The sequence below is a fragment of the Doryrhamphus excisus genome, chromosome 15, assembly GCF_030265055.1.
Source record: "Doryrhamphus excisus isolate RoL2022-K1 chromosome 15, RoL_Dexc_1.0, whole genome shotgun sequence".
Lineage (NCBI taxonomy): Eukaryota > Metazoa > Chordata > Actinopteri > Syngnathiformes > Syngnathidae > Doryrhamphus > Doryrhamphus excisus.
In genome coordinates, this window is record NC_080480.1 from 13821503 (window position 1) to 13843085 (window position 21583).

General features: G+C 41.5%; 1 protein-coding gene and 1 long non-coding RNA gene across 5 annotated transcripts in view; one reads left to right on the forward strand and one right to left on the reverse strand.

Moving 5' to 3' along the window:
* Positions 1-97: 97 nt before the first annotated feature.
* Positions 98-21583, forward strand: part of pde4a (phosphodiesterase 4A, cAMP-specific) — a 76998-nt gene continuing 55512 nt past the window's right edge. For 2 of the 4 annotated variants that reach the window (XM_058049104.1, XM_058049105.1), the window contains exon 1: positions 14279-15493. In XM_058049104.1, coding sequence (XP_057905087.1) covers positions 15201-15493 — 293 coding nt within the window. In that variant the 5' untranslated portion in view covers positions 14279-15200. Of the gene's footprint in view, positions 10985-11396; positions 12038-14278; positions 15494-21583 lie in introns of those variants that run through there. The other 2 variants (XM_058049108.1, XM_058049109.1) reach the window with 2 other exon arrangements.
* On the reverse strand, positions 458-14817 carry LOC131103142 (uncharacterized). Its single transcript, XR_009119563.1, has 2 exons — positions 14648-14817; positions 458-702 (listed from the first exon to the last, which is right to left on the reverse strand). It is a non-coding gene; the product is annotated as an uncharacterized LOC131103142 (long non-coding RNA).

Genomic DNA, 21583 nt, shown 5'->3' on the forward strand with positions numbered 1-21583 from the left:
AAAATGTTTACATGCAGGGAATTAAAACAAACAAAAAAAGTAGTTAATAACGCTAATGTCACACTTTTTTTTCCTTTTTATGGCGTGTAAGTTGACTTTGGCCAGTTGTGACGGTGTTCGACATTTCAGTGCCAGTTACAAAAGCGACGTGCATGTGTTTGCGTCGAAGGCTCCACACTTGAAATGGACCCTCGTGTTACGTTTCCTCACCTTGGTTGCCTTGTCACCTTCCTTTCCATCCACCACATTTCTACCAAAAAAAAAAATATTCTCAAACTTTAAAACTTTCCACGTTGTTTTGTCTTTTGATCGGCACCCGTTTGGATTGTTTTGTTTAGTCTCGTTTTTTCCTCTCTCCCTCCACTGAGAGCACTGGTGTCTGTGGTGTCGTGTACGTTTTACGTGTTCGTTCGAAGAATCCAGGCAGGAGTCTTTTTTTTTTTTTTTTGTGTGTACATATATTTTTTTTTTAATGCTTTTATTTTAAATTTTAGTTTGATTGTGAGAACTCATTACCTCCTTTTTAGTATCCCGAGCCTGCCCAGTGTTGGCTTCCAGCTACAATTACTGATTTGTCTTTTTATTTGCTGTGTAAATAGTTTGATCTCGCTCTCTCTTGTTCCGCTGCTTATGAATAATTTGTAGCAGGCTGACGTTTGGATGGTCATTCATCTTGATTGACTGGATTGTAACTGCTGTCTCCTATGTGTTAGAGAGAGAGAGAGAGAGAGAGAGAGAAGTAAATGTTATTTAAACGCATGCTGCTGTCAGTCAATTCATTTCAATGACTTTAAAGCCACACTATGTAAAAAAAAAAAAAAAAATACTTTGAAGGCAAAATCACTTGGAGGACAAGGTGTGGTGTTGCCTTGGCAACCGCCCATCACCTACTTTTTAACCATTTATAGTGGACCAGCCAGGAGCCCCTAGCTAATGTTAGCACCACAATTCAAAGTTGTGGGGAAAAAAAGCGCCCACTCATTGTCATGCTGGCTTAGAAATAACTTCCGCCTGTAGGGGGCCCCCTTGTGCAAAATTGTTGCCATTGCTTTAAATTCATACCACATTTGTTACACTGATTTTAGTACTTTTATACCTTACCTGGGTGCAGTACAGTCAATACAGTGCTTCCTTTGCTATACGATGCTGATTGCTTTATGTACTATGTAGCGTACTGGTCGCTAGGTGGCAGTCATGACACAAAACATTGAAATACCTTACATTATCTTAACACTGCATGTCCCATATGATAGATTGGGTGGGTTCTCCTCTGATCCCGTGTGGAAGTGGTAAGTTGTTTTTTTTTTTTTTTAGCTTAAGTTTAGAAGAGGGCTGCATGGCAGTTGAGTGGTTAGTGCATGGACCTCACAGCTGGGAGACCTGGGTTCAATCCCACCCTCATCCATCTCTGTGTGGAGTTTGCATGTTCTCCCTGTGCATGTTTTCTCTGGGGACTTCGGTTTCCAAAAACATGCTAGGTTAATTAGCGACTCCAAATTGTCCATAGGTATGAATGTGAGTGTGAATGGTTGTTTGTCTATATGTGCCGTGTGATTGGCTGGCGACTAGCCTCTTGTTCGAAGACCCTCCAGCACCCCCCGCAACCCTCGTGAGGATAAGCGGTAGAAAATGAATGAATGAAAGTTTAGAAGAAAAATTAGAAAAATTCAAGGCTAACTGGTTAGCTTGCTAATTCGTGAGCTAGTGGCCATCTTAAGCCCCTGCAGCACAATTTGCAACATAACTTAATGAATAGTAGGAGTGTAAATGTGACTTTAGGGTTGTTACAGTATGTCTACAAGGCTCTCTCATTTCTAAAACCAATTAAAGGCTATAAAATGATGATTGTTTTGTTCTTACAAATTTTAATTAGGTGAATGTTGATGCAAATGATTTTTCCCCTCTCATTGCCCAAAAATCAGCATTTTTGTAAAGATCCAGCCCTCTGCGGCCATGGTCTGAGCCATTTATTGTTTTGACATTTTACTGATTTTTGATTTTAACTAATTGCATGAACGTTTGAATATTACAAGGCACAAAAAAAACTACCATAACAATGTTATTCTGACTTCAAACATTTCATTTATATTTAATAGATGGTGGTCAGTTTGACCCATTTCTATTTGTGTTTGAGCATTGTGTGTAACAAGTGAAGAGTGGAGCCTAAAAACAGAAATTATGGCATAATTAAGCGGAACTGATGCACTCTCCCAAAAAGAAGCACAAAGTAAACAAGTTGTCGTTGAAGTGAAACATCTGCCTGCCTGCGCTTCTGCTTGAGGTGCCCTTGCCTGTGTGTGTGTGTGTGTTTGTGTATTTTTTACACACCTCGTTATCAGGCATTGGCTTGCAGGCGTCTCAAATGGGCCCATTAGTGCAAGGGGGGGGGGCATGTATGAATATTTAGCAGCATGTTGTTGGTAGGAGGGATGAATAATTGCCTGAAACAACCAGTGGCTTCAAAAAAAAAAAAAAAAAATGTCAAGACGGTCATTGCCTGATGACATTTTACTTTAATTTCGGCTCAGACATTTTCTGTCTGCTTGTGAAGGAGCCCAGAGGTAACGTCGCAAGGCTTAAATGAGTTTTTATACAGATTGAGGCTGTCTGTCTACATGATTGGCCGCACGGTGAGACGAACCCCCCCTTCAGGCCACCTTCATTCTCTCACACTGAGAGGTGTTGATGGCCAAAGAGGCAGTAAGCAGATCTCATTTTCCCCGAGGAAGGATGATTAAAGTTTTTTTTTTCTGTTGGGGCCCACTGAAAATACCAACAGATATGAGGGTAGTTAGTCTGGGGTTCCATAATAATGGGTTGTCCAAAATCTAGCCGTGATACTGCAATTTAGTGTCTGTAGCTTTAATGCAAATGAGCTGATTGACCACACCCCTCTCTCTCTAACCTACAATACAATACACTTTAACAACATAACAGGTTCTCTATATAATAAACAACGAGGACACAAACGTTAGCGATGCTAGCATGTGAGCTACAGTGCTAACATTACGGTCACATCTAGCTTAGTCGTTGATCAAACAGTGATCATACCTACCTAGCCCCCCCCCCCCCCCCCCAAACTTCTTTAGCCGACTGGTGAATAAGTAGGCAGGCTTTAGTTTAAGATGTGTAGCGAAGCCTTTAAAACTGCTTTTTTATAGCTGTCTTCCGGGAGGAAATAAGTTTCGGTAGTATTTTAAATCCTCAAAATACAACAAGGTACTGCAAATATTACGTGTTAATGCATGTATATCAAAATTTGAATTTTTTTTTCTTCAGTCGAAATAGGTATATCCCAATGACAGCATTGTTAGCTAGCTGAAATTAACTTGTTTTGTCATGTTATAATGCACGGGAAAGATATGCGTGTTTCGCATAAGGATTGTGAATGATCGGCAAAATTCCTCGCTTCTATTGTGGAGTTGTATCGTCATATTTGTGCATCTTGCGAAAAAAAAAAATAAAACCTGTAAGTTTGGTAGCAAATGAGCTAATACTATTGCTAACACAAATGTTACATAGTTGTCCTCCAGGAGGAAATACATTTCGGGAGTGTTTTAAATCACCAAAATACGACAAAATACTGCAAATATTACGTGTTATCATCAGTGTACGTGTTAATGCATGTATATCAAAATGTTAAGTTTTTTTTTTCTTCAGTCGAAATAGATGTATCCCAATGACAGCATTGTTAGCTAGCTGAAATTAACTAGTTTTGTCATGTTATAATGCATGGAAAAGATATGTGTGTTTCGCATAAGAATTGTGAATTATCGACAAAATTCCTCGCGTCTATTGTGGAGTTGTATCGTCATATTTGTGCATCTTGCAAAAAAATAAATAAAACCTGAACGTCTGGTAGCGAATGAGCTAATACTTTTGTTTTGTTTTTTTTTACCTATCACAAAGCTGAGATACAGGCTGTCTAAAATATAGAATAGAATATCAAAGTAGCCCGTCTATTGTTTGATTTATCAGTAAGTGGACACCCCCGCTCTAGGGACACACATTAGAGAGCACTATTAAAAAAAAGTGTCCCTTTAATGCATTTTTGCTTGGTTTTATTCTTCCTGTAATCTATTTGGTCTCGGGTCAGGCTTTGTTGTTGTCATTGCTGCAGCCCGTCTACTCAGAAGACTCCCGGTGGACGGCGTGCCAGGCGCATTTTATATTCCCGCCCACACAGTCACCCTGCGACACTGACACTGCTGCCGCCCGTCCCCCCCAATATAGCGAGGAAGCGCTCCCTAGAAACCCCGACAATGTTATCGCTAACAAAGCAAAAGTTGTTACTTTATGCCTGCCGCATGTCATTTCTCCCGTCTTTTATGCCCCGAGATGGAGCGCTGATGATTTACTGCGCCTTTTTAGTGCCTAAAAAAAATGCTAAAAATGTATGCAAGTGGCGTATGTGAGCAAGGCTGTTTATAGCAGGATTAGTCAGAGGGAAACAGCCCACTTCCCCTCAGTGACAAACACTCCATTAAACTGCACAGCATGGAGGGAAGCTAGCAGTCGCTGCCTCTCCATTCGCTTTTGGATTGTCCTTATGATACATCTTATGCACCAGGAGGGCATTAAATATTAAATGTGAGGACACTTCCAATCATATACTGTAGCATCAATTCACAAACATGTCAAGTATCATGATCTGGCTGCTGCATGAGTGCTGCCGGCACTTTTGCGGGGGCTGCGGTTCTAGATTGGACAGCAATCATTTTTTTTTTTGGCTTTGTTTTTAATGATAGAAATGTCAAACCACTTAGTAATGATTGCTAACACAAATGTTAGCAATACTAGCATGTGAGCTACGGTGCTAACATTACGGTCACGTCTAGCTTACGGTCACTTCTGTAGCTGACTGGTGAATAAGTTGGCAGGCTTTAAGATGTGTAGCAAAGCCTTTAAAACCACTTTTACATACACCAGGAGGACCTTAAATATTAAATATGAGGACAGTTCCAATCATATACTGTAGCATCAATTCACAAACATGTCAAGTATCATGATCTGGGGGCTGCATGAGTGCTGCCGGCACTTTTGCGGGGGCTGCGGTTCTAGATTGGACAGCAATATCTTTTGCTTTTCTTTTTTTTTTTGCTTTGTTTTTAGTGATAGAAATGTCAAACCACTTAGTGATGATGTATATTATTTTTTTATTTTCGCAAAATCATAACGCATGCAGTTGTTCTACACAAGGACTCTTGCTGCAACATTATTAGCATTCCAGTCGACACCCCCTTCCTTGCTGTTCCCCGTCCCCTAGTGAGCATCGCCGACAATTAGTGGCCACATTAGATGTTAGCTATGCTGTCGAAAACCCAACGCTAAAATGCTAAAGCTACTTACCATTGAGAGACGTCTTGAAGTAACCTCTTTTTGTGAGAAACTTCCGACTGTAGTCGACTTCCGGATCGTATTCGGCTGTATGTTAAAAGTCGACATTTTTAAAAGATAAATCAACATTTATTATCAACTCCTATAATGTTGCGTTCACTGCTAGCACAAACAGGAAGTCCTTGTAAGCACTAGGGAGTGTGACCAATCTGTGGGCGGGCCATGGGTGGAATACATTAAAACAGACCGTTTTGGCAGGAAGCAAGAAATCCAGCCGAATAGGTGCAGATTCTGGAAGATCTAAGAAAGCTTTTTGTGCTGGTTATTGTGTGTAGCTGCTCTATAGGAGTCTGCAACTTTAAAAAAAGTTCAAACTATTATGCTTTTTCATTTATATCATAAAGCTAGGATGATTAAATGTTATTTTTCTTAATCGTTCAGCCCGAGTTTGTAGTTTTTTTTTGCCTACTCACTTGTTGCTAGGCAGAATAGATATAGCTCAATGAATGGTAACCGACCCGAATGCTTATTAAAATACATATCTAGGCTCACGTTTGCGTACCCTGTTGCTTTTGCTGGACACTGCAGTATCATACTCCGTGAGGAGACCCCCCCCCCCCCGCCCAATTGCCTAAAATGTCTTTCCTGAGGCTGTCGTTTCAAGCTCCAGCGTATAAACACAAAGAGATGAAGCCCAATCATTCCACTATGCAATCATCATAAGAAAAATAATACAAGAAAAATATTCTCCTCTAGCTACTTCTTGCCCCCCCCCACTCCTAACCCCCCTTTCCCTTATGACGGTGTCCTCAATATTAATAGTTTTCACTTGCACTCCTTCCTCTTATTTCCTTGGCTGCCACTTGTCTGGCACACCATCAGCATGCAATTACCTCATATTGTCAAAACACTCTACGTGAGTGTGTGTGTGTGTGTGTGTGTGTGTGTGTGTGTGTTTGATATTTTTGGGTGACTGCCGACAGAATTGAAAGTTGTAGATGTTTATTTCTTCTTTCGTCTGTCTCGCAAATTCACGTGTACTCGCTGTCAAAGTACACGAGATGGAGAAGGGATGCTTTTATTTTCCTAATCACGTCCAAATACTTTTGACCGCCTGCCAATGGAGGTAAAGTCTCGGGTGTCCGCACAACCAACGAGAGACCACACACACCCACAATGGCAAATGGGCACAACCGGGAGAACCAAGCCACCCCACCACCCAGCCCGGCCTAGTATGTGCCACCCCCACACCCGACCCCCGACACTGAAGGACACTCCGAACATCTACACAAGTCCCCACTATTTTAAAAAAAATCCAAGACCAACAGTATGTCCAAATACTTATGCCCCTGAAATACTGTAGATCCATCCCACTGTGGATGGTGTCCTGTAACCGGGAATCAAACAAGGGCAGAGAAAAAAAGCAGCTGTGGTCACTCAGATGCTGGCCCTCCCATCTCCGGTTTCTGGTTTTAGCCCCACGACGCCATTAGCAGGAAGTTTCTGGAAGCTCTGAAATCAAGTTACGGCGTCATCAGAGGTCCCCGAAGTGAAACCCTGCCTGGCCCCCGTGGACGCTGCATGACATGCGTACTCCCTCCTCGGGACTCAGTGGTCATCAGACTGGATGAAGACGACAGTGGAAGCTCCAAAGTCAAACAGTTTTTTTTCTAGAACACTCCTCAAACTCCCAGTTTGTTTGGATTTTGCGATTGGAAACGATGAAAAATAAGAAATAATCTGTTCCAGGGTCAAACCGTGGCCATCATAAAACCTTTAACTGGAAATCATATACATCCAATGAATCTATTCCAGTCAACCCAAAATTATGACCACATAGAAAACTATTATAGTTCTCAAAGCTGAATATATTACCTAAAATATAAAATATTACCTAAAATTAAAATATAAATACAAAAAAGTTAAATAAAAAAAGTTATAAGTTAAAATAAAAAAAGTTTAAATATCAAGACAAAAAAAGTTAAATAAAAAAAGTAAAAATAAGTTAAATAAAAAAAGTTAAAATAAGTTAAAATAATAAAGTTTAAATATCAAGACAAAAAAAGTTAAATAAAAAAAATTAAAATAAAAGTTAAAATATCAAGACAAAAACGTTTTAAAACGTTAAAATATCAAGACAAAAAAGTTAAAATATCAAAACAAAAAAGTTAAATAAAAAAGTTAAAATATCAAGACAAAAAAAGTTAAATAAAAAAATAAGTTAGTTAAATAAAAAGTTAAATTAAAATAAGTTAAAATAAAAAAGTAAAAATAAACAAACATTCCAACAAAGATTAGACTCTCACATTTTGTCAAGACAAAGTTTGTTTCTATCTTTTTCTGTTTTTTAGTAATCAGCAGTAGAACATAGGTCAGTTTCAGGAAAATATCAGTTCCCGACTAAAAAAAAACAGCCTTTTGTAAATATGACAACAACACAAAAAAGGGTTGTTTCACATACATTTTTGTTAATTTAAAAGTGTTATACGATCAGCTGTATGTTCTCATGTCCATTTCAGACCACATCAAACTATGTAATTTTTTTTTTTTTTAGTGTGCCGAATATGGCCTCGGGCAGTAGTTTGCCCACCACTGCATTAGTGGAACATAAAAAAAAAAAACGCTTTAAATGCATTCTCGGGATCATTGAATGAGTTAATAATGATTTGGCGTGCATGAGAAAGTGGAACGGTCAAGTATATTGAACACCTCAGCAGAAACCAAACCGAATGTAACAGCGGTAAGAAGAAAACTGCTGAGCCAGCAGTAGTAGCGCTGATTGGTTCGTTGTAAAAAAAAAAAAAAAAAAACAGTACGGCGAGTAACTAACACTTGCGTTTTTTCCGAAAGAGGCGCTTCATTGTACCTCGGAAAGACATCCAGATGTGTAAAATCTCAGGAATGCTCACGTCAACACCCGTCCCTCAAGTGCACCAGACTAGCGTGAAGCGTTAATATTTCATAGCTCTCCTCCGGCACAGAGCAGACCCATCCATTCCCGACATTCCCAGCATTCTCTTTTACCCCCATCTCTGTCTGGCATGGTTCCACCCACCCACCCGTCCACCGGCCGGCTTTCACTTTAACCTGTCAAATCATCCACTTTAGGCTAATTGCGGCGTATCGGAGTCGGTACCCTTCTCTCAATAAAGCCACGCTGACACGGATGCATTATTCATAACATCCACAGAAGGTCAGCTGAACTTGCCCAGGACAGCCAATGACTCATATGATTGAGAATCCCCTTCACAGATATTATTTATAAAACATTCAGTGGACCACAAATACAGAGGCCGCTTGACATTTCAATTATTTGCCCCCGATGCGAGCACATAAGGTCGGGAAAGCCGTGGGATGCTGATAAATCTTGGCTCGCTGAAGAAGAGGAACCTTCTTTTATGAAGCCTTTCATGACTGGCGCAGTCATGGAGTATTAGCTCTGACAAGCTCTTCACTTGTTTCTCTGCCTACCTACAGGATATTCATTTCGTAGCAAAGACCGTTTCTCTTGCCTTGTCCTAGCTTGTTTATTGTTTCTATTCACCTTTCAACAGTTCCCACCGAAGGCCACATACTGGAAAATCAAAAGATGTGGGGTCCGCCATGTAGATATGCTATTTTTTTATATTTAAAGGAGACATATTATGCTTTTTTTCACTTTTCTGACCTATAAATGTAGTTAAAATGTTGTATTCCCGTGTTAAACGATGCCAAAGTTTAATTCTGAAAGACGTTTCTGATAGCTCAAAACACTCAGTTTTAAAAGGCGTGGTCAAACTCTTCCTTTGTGATGTCACAGAGGGACAGACTTCCTTATATGTAAACTCTCTGCCTTCCTTCAAGCTGTTTACTTGCTAGCAATGCCTCGAAAAGGGAAAGCTACATTTGTTTACAATTCCTAAAGACAAAGTGGTTGGAGTATTAGCTCTGACAAAGTAAAAGATTCGATTACCTTCCTGCCGAGCATGTCAACATTTTGAAGACAAAAGCATGTTTCCCTTCCTTCACGGTCAAGATTGTTTCGGTTTCACTTGTTTCTCTGCCTACCTACAGGATATTCATTTCGTAGCAAAGACCGTTTCTCTTGCCTTGTCCTAGCTTGTTTTTTGTTTCTATTCGCCTTTCAACTGTTCCCACCGAAGGCCACATACTGGAAAATCAAAAGATGTGGGGTCCGCCATAATATGCAGGTTTTTTTATATTTAAAGAAGACCTATTATGCTTTTTTTTCACTTTTCTGACCTATAAATGTAGTTAAAATGTTGTATTCCCGTGTTAAACGATGCCAAAGTTTAATTCTGAAAGACGTTTCTGATAGCTCAAAACGCTCAGTTTTAAAAGGCGTGGTCAAACTCTTCCTTTGTGATGTCACAGAGGGACAGACTTCCTTATATGTAAACTCTCTGCTTTCCTTCAAGCTGTTTACTTGCTAGCAATGCCTCGAAAAGGGAAAGCTACATTTGTTTACAATTCCTAAAGACAAAGTGGTTGGAGTATTAGCTCTGACAAAGTAAAAGATTCGATTACCTTCCTGGCGAGTATGTCAACATTTGAAGACAAAAGCATGTTTCCCTTCCTTCACGGTCAAGGTTGTTTCGGTTTCACTTGTTTCTCTGCCTACCTACAGGATATTCATTTCATAGCAAAGACCGTTTCTCTTGACTTGTCCTAGCTTGTTTTTTGTTTCTATTCGCTTTTCAACTGTTCCCACCGAAGGCCACACACTGGAAAATCAAAAGATGTGGGGTCCGCCATGTAGATATGCTATTTTTTATATTTAAAGGAGACCTATTATGCTTTTTTACCACTTTTCTGACCTATAAATGTAGTTAAAATGTTGTATTCCAGTATTAAACGATGCCAAAGTTTAATTCTGAAAGACGTTTCTGATAGCTCAAAACACTAAAAACAGTTTTAAAAGGTGTGGTCAAACTGTTCTTTTGTGATGTCACAGAGGGACAGACTTCCTTATATGTAAACTCTCTGCTTTCCTTCAAGCAGTTTACTTGCTAGCAATGCCTCGAAAAGGGAAAGCTACATTTGTTTACAATTCCTAAAGACAAAGTGGGTGATTCCCGACCAGTAAAAGAAATGCATTTTAATCTGTTAACGGCATTTTACACTGTACTGTTTTGTGAACATGAGCCAGTTTGCAGCTGGCCTAGCCCACAAACTTGATGCTTTTCCAACGTTACTTGGCCGCGTGGAAGAGTCACAAGAGCAAGCGGTAAGTAACAGTTTATCAGTGTCTTATTTTTGTGTTTATTTTGTGTAAGTCATTGAACAAAAGCGCTTGTCTGTGTAGCATTATAGCATACAGGAAACAAGGTTGCTAATAGCCTTGTATTAGTACTGGTAGTCCCGCAAAACACATTAAACCTTACAGATGCTGTAGAAAACCCAACGCTAAAATGCTAAAGCTACTTACAATTGAAGTAGCCTCTTTTCATGAGAAATTTGTCCAGTCTCTATTTCCGGATCGGATTCGGGATCGAGCACATATGTTTGTATGTTAAAAGCCGACATTTGAAGAAGATAAATCGCTGTTTATTATCAACTAAACAGCTAGCAGCACCAACCGGAATTCTTTCTTTGCACTCAGGAGTGTGACCAACCAAAGCAGAGTGGGCGTGTCTGGAGGCGGGCCGTGAGTTGAATACATTAAAACAGTCTGTTTTCGTGGGAACCAGCTGAATAGGTGCAGATTCTAGAAGAACTAGAACGCTTTCTGTTGTGGTTATTGTGTGGAGCTGCTCTATAGGAGTCCACAACTCAATACAAAGGGTTTAAAATTTTGCATTGATATTATGTCTTTATTCTCATAGTATTTTTTACTTGATTAGCAAAATATACAAAAATTTTACGCAACCTAAATTTCATAAAATTGCAACTTTTGTTAGTTTCTAATATTATTTATAGTCTTTACTATTTCAAATTTTTAATAAAATCTTAATATTCATTTTATTAAATTAACTTTTAATCTGCAATAAATTTTCCTTTTATGTATATATTTGATTTGATAATTATTGATTGATTATTATTATTGACTGAATAATTTTCACAATAAATTATTAGTTTCATTATTATTATTTCTTTAAAAAATATTCAATATTTAAATAAAATTAAATATTGTATATAAAATTTGGATCATAAACTGAAAAGGTGTATGTACTCTTCACAGGTGGAAACATATAGTCTCTTTATATATGCGCCATAATTTGTCTTTCCTCCACTAATGAAACCGTTTTTCTTTTCCTTTCCATTGCCATCAAAAGAGAAAGTGCGGCAGCAGCGCCGTATTGATGCTGCTGCTGGCAATTGGACATGAGCACAAAATAAAAATAATGATTTAATTTCAACTGAGAGATGGAACGAAGGGGGGTACAATCCCTCAGAGTGTCAATGGTTAAGTAACTCCATTAATTAGACTGTGGAGGCTGGAATGGACGTCATTACACACGATGGAACACGCCATTGTTGCTTTTTCCTTGAATTTTAGGGGTAAACATATTTGTTTATGCTTATATTTTTATATATATTTTTTAAAGAATTTAATCTCATTTGATTTCTTTCAGGTCACGTTCTTTCATTCCCTTCTGATTTCATTTCTCCAAAGCAGCGGAAGCACGATAAGGAGGACTTGGACCGTGTGTTTAACTCCCTGAACGCATCGCCGTATGTCCTGCTGGTACACTTCAAGGTAGGTGGCCTCCGCGCCTCTTGGGGGCGCCGCCTAATTAGCTTAACGGGTCCTTGGGGAACTGAGATTTGCACCACCTTCTGCATACTTAAAGTAAATCACAATTACCGCCGGGGTGTTTATTTCCAACAAAAAGGATATATAGAATATAATGATCTGGAGTGCATGAGAAAGTGGATAGGGAATCGTCATTATGTGCAAGTATATTGGTTACTTGCTTTTGTAGCAGGTGCACCCGGCAATTGGTTAATTAAATAGCGATATTAGCTGCCGCATTTATGGTTCACCAAAGTATTAGCGCCCGCCCAGGGGTACCCCTCCCTTCATGTCGAACACGCGCTGTGGGGTCCCATGATCTTAAAGGGGGGAGGGTACATCGCTGCTGTGAGGCATAGCGCACCAAGTCAGCCCGAGGCAGGGAAAAAAAAAAAAAAAAACGAGAAATCAGACACCGAGCTTGTCGCGGCAATGATTGACAGCACTCAGCCGAAGAACAGATATAATGATAATAACATATACACAATGATACACCTGTCACTTCCTGTTGGTGTAATGGTACAGTTGCCGCTTGAGTGGAACGCTGCCAGTCACAAGTCTGTTATTTCATCCGCAATTCTTACTGTTCCACTTTTAAACAACACCTTTGCCCCACAAAAATGAGGATTATCATCGTCAACAGAAGCAAGACTTATTGATTTAGATAGCTTATACAAGATGGAGGATGAGGGAGGCTGCTCATGAGGATGGTCAAAGGGCGAATCGATACAGTACATATTTCTGCTCACTGATCCACCGTCACAATATTATAGTCAGCCTTGATAAAGCGTGTAAATGAAATGGAGATGCGGGCGTCGACTTCTTAACTATCATTCAAGCGTAAAAAGAAGCTAACCGCTAAATAAACATAGGCGGGGTACACCCTGGACTTGTCGCCAGCCAATCACAGGGCACATATAGACAAACAACCATTCACACTCGCATTCATACCTATGCACAAATGAAACCTACACAGCATTGACTTCCTGTTCAGTGCAAAATAAGATTCAAAATAAAAGCATGGCAAATTAGCGTAGCTAATATCATTCATTCATTCATTTTCAACCGCTTATGACCCTTTGTGGACTCAAGTACATGAGACAAAGAATAATAATTCAGTTTTGAGGCAAATACAGACAAAAAGTCTCAAATTATCTATAAAATGTGTCGATCTTATACAATTGCTTTTATTTCAGGTTATTGAGAGGCGGGGTACACCCTGGACTGGTGGCCGGCCAATCACAGAGCACATATAGACAAACAACCATTCACACTCACATTCATACCTATGGACAATTTGGAGTCGCTAATTAACCTAGCATGTTTTTGGAATGTGGGAGGAAAACCGGAGTACCCGGAGAAAACCCACGCATGCACGGGGAGAACATGCAAACTCCACACAGAGATGGCCGATGGTGGAATTGAACTCGGGTCTCCTAGCTGTGAGGTCCACTCGACCGCCGTGCAGCCCCTAAATAAAACAATGATATAAAATACAACCTTACAAATGCGTTCACAGAAAATGTAGAGGAATACATGACAAAAGAAATGCTTCTTTTTATTACAGTTAGAAAGCAAGAAATGCTGCAAACCTCTTATAGACGGTTTGAATTTTATAGAGTGAAAGATGACATATTAGAGGGAATATTGCATTATTATGATATATCCAGGCTGCATGGCGGTCGAGTGGTTAGCGCGCAGACCTCACAGCTAGGAGAGCCGAGTTCAATTCCACTCTATGCCATCTTTGTGTGGAGTTTGCATGTTCTCATTGTACATGCGTGGGTTTTCTCCGGGTACTCCGGTTTCCTCCCACATTCCAAAAACATGCTAGGTTAATTAGCAACTCCAAATTGTCCATAGGTATGAATGTGAGTGTGAATGGTTGTTTGTCTATATGTGCCCTGTGATTGGCTGACCACCAGTCCAGAAGCTGTCCGAAGACAGCTGGGATAGGCTCCAGCACCCTTCGCAACCCTCATGAGGAAAAGCGGTAGAAAATGAATGAATGAGTCTCTTCACCTAAAGACAACCAATACTTGAGCCATATTGTACTGAGCAACCAGGACACACTACACTGTAGTTTAATTTCCTGTTAAATGGCTATCATACCATTTCTCCAATTCATCACGCTTGGTAACCGTTCAACACATAAAGCAAATCAGCCAGATGGGGGGCGGGGGGGGGGGGGGGGTGATGACAGTTGTCTACAGCCGCAACAGCCTCGCTTTTGTGACACAACCATTTGAGCAACATTAGCATTTGTTTTCTGTCAAGGGGAATGCACTGAGAGGGATTAAAAACTACAAAAAATTAAGACATAAATCGACAATGGATGAGCTGACAAATCATGGAGGAGAACAACCAAGCAGCCAACCAGTATGAAGGCCAGCACACAGAGAGAGAGAGAGTGAGAGAGAGAGAAAGAGAGAGAGGAGGATAAGGAGGAAGCCAGCTCCAGCAGTGAGCAGTGAGGATGAGGAGGACATAATGGAGGAGCCACACTGAAAAAGAAAGAAGAAGAAGAAGAAGAAGAACCTCCTTTTTGTGTGTGTGTGTGAGGATGCTCCCAACCTGTAAGGAGAGGGAATCTGGATGGTCAAGAAGACATCAACCGGGAATGCGGCGCTTGTCCGGACACGTCCAATCCTGATGGACTGAGGAGGGACGCCCGTTTAAAAAGTGCATTCATCTCCGTGTCTTCATGGAGGGACCCGAGGAGACTTATTCGCGGCGCCAGGACGCACGACCATATCCGGGGGTTGCAGCAGTCACGGCGCCTGTTTGCAATAAGTGAAAGGAAAAACAAAAAAGAAGAAGCAATAAATCCATTTATTCTCCTTAAAGCGACACAATGAAAGAAGACGAGGCGTTAAAGTTCAGGAGAAGCTGCGCCTCCTGGTCTCAATTCTGGACTGCTGAGAACCCAGAACTGCTAGATTAAAAAATAATATTTTTTTTTAGTTGCTACATTATAAGCACTGTGATTATGTTCCATGTTATTTAGTCATGGACTTTTTGAGCGTGAGACGTCGTGTTTTATGTTTGACACAAAAGCCATATTAGTCCTGCGTTAACTTAAAAAAAAGAAGCTGATTAATTGTTCTTTATTTTTTTTTGCACTATAATGGAAGCGCCACCATGCTCCAAGAAAAGCCTGTCCCTCTCCCTGCCGGTCCCCCGCGAAGGACAAGCCACCCTCAAGCCTCCGCAGCACCTCTGGAGGCAACCCCGGACCCCTATCAAGATCAAGCACCGGGGCTACTCCGACACCGACCGGCACCACCACCGGCACATGGAGCGCTCGGACGCCGTGGACACGAGCGACCGGCCCGGGTTGAAGAAGTCGCGGATGTCCTGGCCGTCCTCCTTCCACGGAACCACGCACACGTCCATCGGGAACTGTGTCGGCAATAGACGGTGAGTGAACGGGGGTTTGGGGAGAAGGGGTGTGCCCGCGAACAGCCCACAAGGCGAATGCGTGAAGTGGGAGATAGAGGGAGGGGGGGACTATTGTATGTTTTAAGGCGTGCGTAAAGAACGCAACATTTTGCGCATGGAGGCGGTGTCTTTATTCTATAGTTGGGTGTGGGGTGGGGGTGGGGGGTGGAGTAGATGCATCATTATGGTTAGACAGTGTCACGAGTTGCAGTCAAAACAATATTGTACAAATTGTGATAACTATGTGCTGCAATGGCACCAAACGTCCACTAGGGTGCAAGAGGCCAACAGTCTTAACTTGGAGTGTATTGTTTTGAATCAGATTGCATAATATCATAATTTGAGTCAATTGTATCATATTATAAATTAAATGAAATTTCTAAAAACACCCTTAGTTATTGGATTGAGTTGTATCATAATTGTCGGGAATCGACTCTTTATCAAAGTGAATCGTATCACACCGTGAATCGTATTGTATCGTAATATAAGTGAGTGGTATTCTATCATATATCATTGTGTGTTGGAGTGAATTGTATTGTATGGCATTGTACTTGGGAGTGAATCGTACTGTATCAGAATCATAAGTGAATCATATTGTATCACTCAATTTCCCATTCAATTCAGTTTGCATCTAATAGGAGTGAATCGTATCACACCGTGAATCGTATTGTATCGTAATATAAGTGAGTGGTATTCTATCATATATCATTGTGTGTTGGAGTGAATTGTATTGTATGGCATTGTACTTGGGAGTGAATCGTACTGTATCAGAATCATAAGTGAATCATATTGTATCACTCAATTTCCCATTCAATTCAGTTCGCATCTAATAGGAGTGAATCGTATTGTATCGTATCATACTTGCAGTGAATTAGATTGCATTGTACCAGGAGTAGACGCCATTATATCGTAATAGGAGTGAATCATAGTTTTTATTATATCGTGTAATGGGAGGGCTGCACAGTAGTTGAGTGGTTAGTGCGCAGGCCTCACAGCTTGGAAATCTGAGTTCAATTCCAAATTGTCCATAGGTATGAATGTGAGTGTGAATGGTTGTTTGTCTATATGTGCCCTGTGATTGGTTAGCGACCAGTCCAGGGTGTACCCCGCCTCTCGCTTGAAGACAGCTGGGATAGGCTCCAGCACCCCCCCATGACCCTTATGAGGATAAGCAGTAGAAAATGAATGAATGTAATGGGAGTGATTGCATTGTATTTGCATTAGAACTGTCAAAGTGACAGGAAACGACAGTTTTGGTTAAATTAGCGTGTATTTTAACCAAAATACGACACCTTCTTTGCCTATTTTCACGCATTGCTAGCAAAAGTACACAAAAAAATTGATCTGAACTGTACTCGCTGTTGTCCGGTTTGGTGAAAGACTCAAGGATGTGGCCCAATTTGTGTTGATCCTAGCTAGCGGCCATGTTTTTTGGAGTTAAATGTCCCCCTGTGGAAAAAAAAAACATGTCCGACATCCACACTAAGCTGTTTCTTTTGTCGACAAACTAGCTAAGTTGACTTAGCTAGTTTTTGATATCCATGCAAAACATGTTGTGTAAATGCCGATATGTCATGTAATTGCATGCGACCACTGCATCACAGTGAACTTCTGCTGGTATTCCATCCCATATTCCTCGGAGCTCCGAAATGTCCGACTGTCTGGAATGCAGCCTGACTTGAATTACTTTGCTTTGGCCTCCGACCCCCCCCCCCCCCCCCCCCCCCCCCCCCCCCCCCCCCCCCCCCCCCACCACCAATCTGCCTTCGGGTGCGGTAAACGTATGTGACAAAGTTACGAGGTACATCCGGAGCCCGACTGTCACACAGAAGGTTTGGGCCGGACGTCAAACGTGTCACACGGCGCGCTGCTCCCGCATGGGATGTGACAGGCCCACAAAAAAAAAAAGTTCTGCATTCGAGAGAGAGAGGGGGGGGGGGAGAAGAGCACCCATTGGAGCCGAACGCCGCTGCAGAAACTACAGTATATGATCGTCAAACACACGCAAATCAAATTACACCATGCGTGTTAATCAAGTCCATTAGATTAAAGGCACTTCATCAAGTGTGAGTCATACGGAACAATGCGGTTTTTTGATACGATTACTTCGTGCCCCGCACAAGACCGCCTCCATTTATCGTCTTAACGAGATCCTTGAATGCAAGTGACAGCTGCTTGTTTTTGGACTGGCAAACAACACAAACAGATGCAAAGCTATAAAAATGCTCAAAATGGGGTGGTACCCTCAAAGGTTCTGCTTTTGTACTCTTGAATATTAACTATTACCTTAGATGTAGTATTATACCTATTACTATTGATATGTAATAATAATGGAGAAATGTCATGTGCATGCCCAAGCAACAGGTGGCGCTATAAGCTCCTTACTGCACTTTGTAAATGGAGTGAATTATATTGTATTGTAATTGGGAGTGGCTTGGGTATCTGGTTATGTCTGACCTGTACGAGGCCTCAGGGAAGACCTCGGGACAGGTTGGCGACATTATGGCTGTGTTCGAAACCGCATACTTACCTACGACTCATACTAACTCTTTGAGTATGCAGTATACAATAAGTTTCCGGATGCGTACTGCGTACTGCTTCCAGCCCGAAATTTTGAGTATGTATCGTCAGCTTAGTACTCACACTCAAATTACCCAGGATGCAACAGGACACGTGATGTCACCACGAAAAAAAAACAATAACACTGAGTAGCACGATGGACCAAACGCCGGTGTCAAGCAGGATATATTGCGAGTTAGTTCGCCTCTTGTTTTCAAAGTAAAAGCAGTGATTTATCACTATGTTTTTTTGTATGAGAAAAGTAAGGGGGTGTTTTATTTTGTGAAAATAACCGGAAGTGCGTTACTCACTCGCTGGAGCCTATCCCAGCTGTCTTCGGGCGAGAGGCGGGGTACACCCTGGACTGGTTGCCAGCCAATCACAGGGCACATATAGACAAACAACCATTCACACTCACATTCATACCTATGGACAATTTGGAGTCGCTAATTAACCTAGCATGTTTTTGGAATGTGGGAGGAAACCGGAGTACCTGGAAAAATCCAGGCATGCACGGGGAGAACATGCAAACTCCACACAGAGATGGCCGATAGTGAAATTGAACCCTGGTCTCCTAGCTGTGAGGTCTGCGCGTTAACCACTCAACCGCCGTGCTGCCCAGAAGATTCATTCATTCATTTTCTACCGCTTATCCTCACGATAAGTCATGGGGGGTGCTGGAGCCTATCCCTGAATCGGAATTCCACTGAATTGTATTGTATATTATCGTGAAACCCGTCGAGTGGTTAGCGCGCTGACCTCACAGCTAGGAGACCCGAGTTCAATCCCACAATCGACCATCTCTGTATGGAGTTTGCATGTTCTCCCCGTGCATGCGTGGGTTTTCTCCGGGTACTCCGGTTTCCTCCCACATTCCAAAAACATGCTAGGTTAATTAGTGACTCCAAATCGTCCATAGGTATTAATGTGAGTGTGAATGGTTGTTTGACTATATGTGCCCCGTGATTGGCTGGCCACCAGTCCAGAAGCTGTCCGAAGACAACTGGGACCTTTGTGAGGATAAGCGGTAGAAAATGAATTAATTATCGTGAATCCTATGACATTGTAGTTTGAGTAAATGGTATTATTCGAAGGAACCGTATCGCATTGCATAGTTGACACACATCGCCGGCATGACCGCAATTTTGAGACCCGTTTTCAGGCTCTAAAACCGAACAGCAATGTAAGCAGCTCCTTATTTACTGCCATAAAAATAGCCGGTCTCCGTTTATGTACCGCCTGGGTGCTCCCTCCCCTTGCCTGAAGAGTGATTATTAGCCTCGTAACAGCTCCCTAAGATGGGGGCGGGGGCCCGGGGGCGTCCCTATAGGGTCCTGCTTCCTCCCCTACTTGTCCTTGTTTGTTGTTGTCATTTCCCTCCTAATGCTACGGCCATTGCTGCTGGCAGGCCCCTCGGGACAAGAGTGGGATCTAGTAGAAAAAGGCAGCGTGATGTCGAAGTCCCCTGGACACGTTCGGAGGCGGTCCAAACCAACGATGACTGCCTGTCCTTCTCCTTCTGTGGGCGGCAAAACCGTGAGAGGGCAGAGAAAGAGAGAGAGAGTCATAATTTGATTCCTACAAGCGCACTAAAGCGGTTCTGTTTGTGTGTTTGTGTGGGTGTTTGTGCAACACAAGCGCTGTAGGAATGGAGGATGGGAGATGCTGTTAGGACCGTGTGTGTGTGTGTGTGTGTGTGTTTATATGAGTGGGCTGCTCACAGGTTATCGTCTGACCCGCAGCTCGTATGGACCACAGCGGGGCCTTGTTTTATCGTTCTCTTTTCCATATCGGTGGGAGGCCGGAGGGATTTCCGTCGCATTTGCGCGCTATTCATTCTTTTTTTTTTTTTTTTTACCCCCCCCCCCCCTTCATATCAGAATGAGAGTCTCACTCTGCCTCTTCGCTTACGTCCAGATAACGCTCAGAGCCACATGCCTCATCGCCACGCTTTTAGTGGGAGCTTTGTGCATCCGGTTACCTCCAGGCTAGCTGGATGGCGCGTAGCCTATGGAGAGCCGATCCGTGCACGTCTGCTCCGATGGCATTCAGCCTACAGGGAACACGGTGTCATGTTTGAGATATGGTGGCAGACAGGCGAGGGGGGGGGGGGGCGATATGACAATTCCATCACTGATTCCAGAAACAGATTCCTTTAGGCGCCAACGCGTCTGTGAAGAGGCGTTTTTATATGAAAAAAAATGGTTGCTTAGGTAGAATAAATGGCAGGAAAACTACAGTACTTTTAGTGATTTATTTTACGGCTTTCGGGCAAAAAAACGTGGTCTACAATTTTTTTTGCACACTCTGGCTACATGTGGAATCAAACAATGGAATGGATTGAGTAAGACCCTCAAACAATGCACAACGATGAGCCAATTCAAGAAACAATACAAGCAGTTGATGTTTGCTAAATACAAGGATGAAGAGTTTAATTTAATTTAATTTAATTTAATTTAATTTAATTTAATTTAATTTAATTTAATTTTATTTTATTTTATTTTATTTTATTTTATTTTATTTTATTTTATTTTATTTTATTTTATTTTATTTTATTTTATTTTATTTTATTTTATTTTATTTTATTTTATTTTAAAACTAAAACCTTAAACTATATTAGGAAAGCAGGAAGTGAACAAATTTAACAGTTACTGATTGTAAAAGTACCAGATGGAGGGGTAGGATTTAATAAGCTTTGCTTCTTCCTACTCCTTTTGGACATGTGGAACTATGAACTTATTATGGGATGCATTCAGTTGTAATCTGATGCATGTTCAAATGATATAAAACCATTACCATTGTTGCTAGGCAGAATTCATCAGGTTTAGTCATTTTGACATCAATATAAACATTATATTGTCATTTACTTAGCAGCTAGAGGTTCAAATAGCTCAAATAGAAGAGAAGGGATCGGGAGATCGGCAAGGAATTCTGGAATTGACTTCAGAAATGAGTTGGTTTTGCAATTGGATCAGGAATAACTTCCGATTAGGTCTGTTTTTACTCAAGAGAAAACCTGATGAAGTGAAACTAAATGCTTTTAAATTGGTTGTGTGGATATCGACCTGGGGCGGACGACCTCTTTATGACGGGAAGTGCAAAGACGGGTCAATTCCAAGTCGTTCAAGACCTCCTCTGGAAGTTCACAGGATCAATCCGCTCCTGAAATTGCTGGCTATGAAACAAGAGAGTAGCCATTATTGATGAATACCTGGCAACGGCTAACGGGGTAAACAAGAGTGTTTATTTTTGGGGCTAATTATCGAAAACGACTCCTCGCCCTTGACTCTTTTCTATGTCAAACAAAATGGCAGCCTGAGTGCCCTCTTTCTTTCACTCTAGGGTACTCGTCTTCCTCCTCTTCCCGCCTGCGGTGTCTTTTCTTCGACAGTTTTGTCAGAGTATGCTAATACGAGCGCATCAGTCATTGGGTCCTGTGGCTGAGGCACCGCGGGAACTTCCAAAAGAAGAACATGAATGACGACGGGTGAAGGAATCTTCCCGTACTTC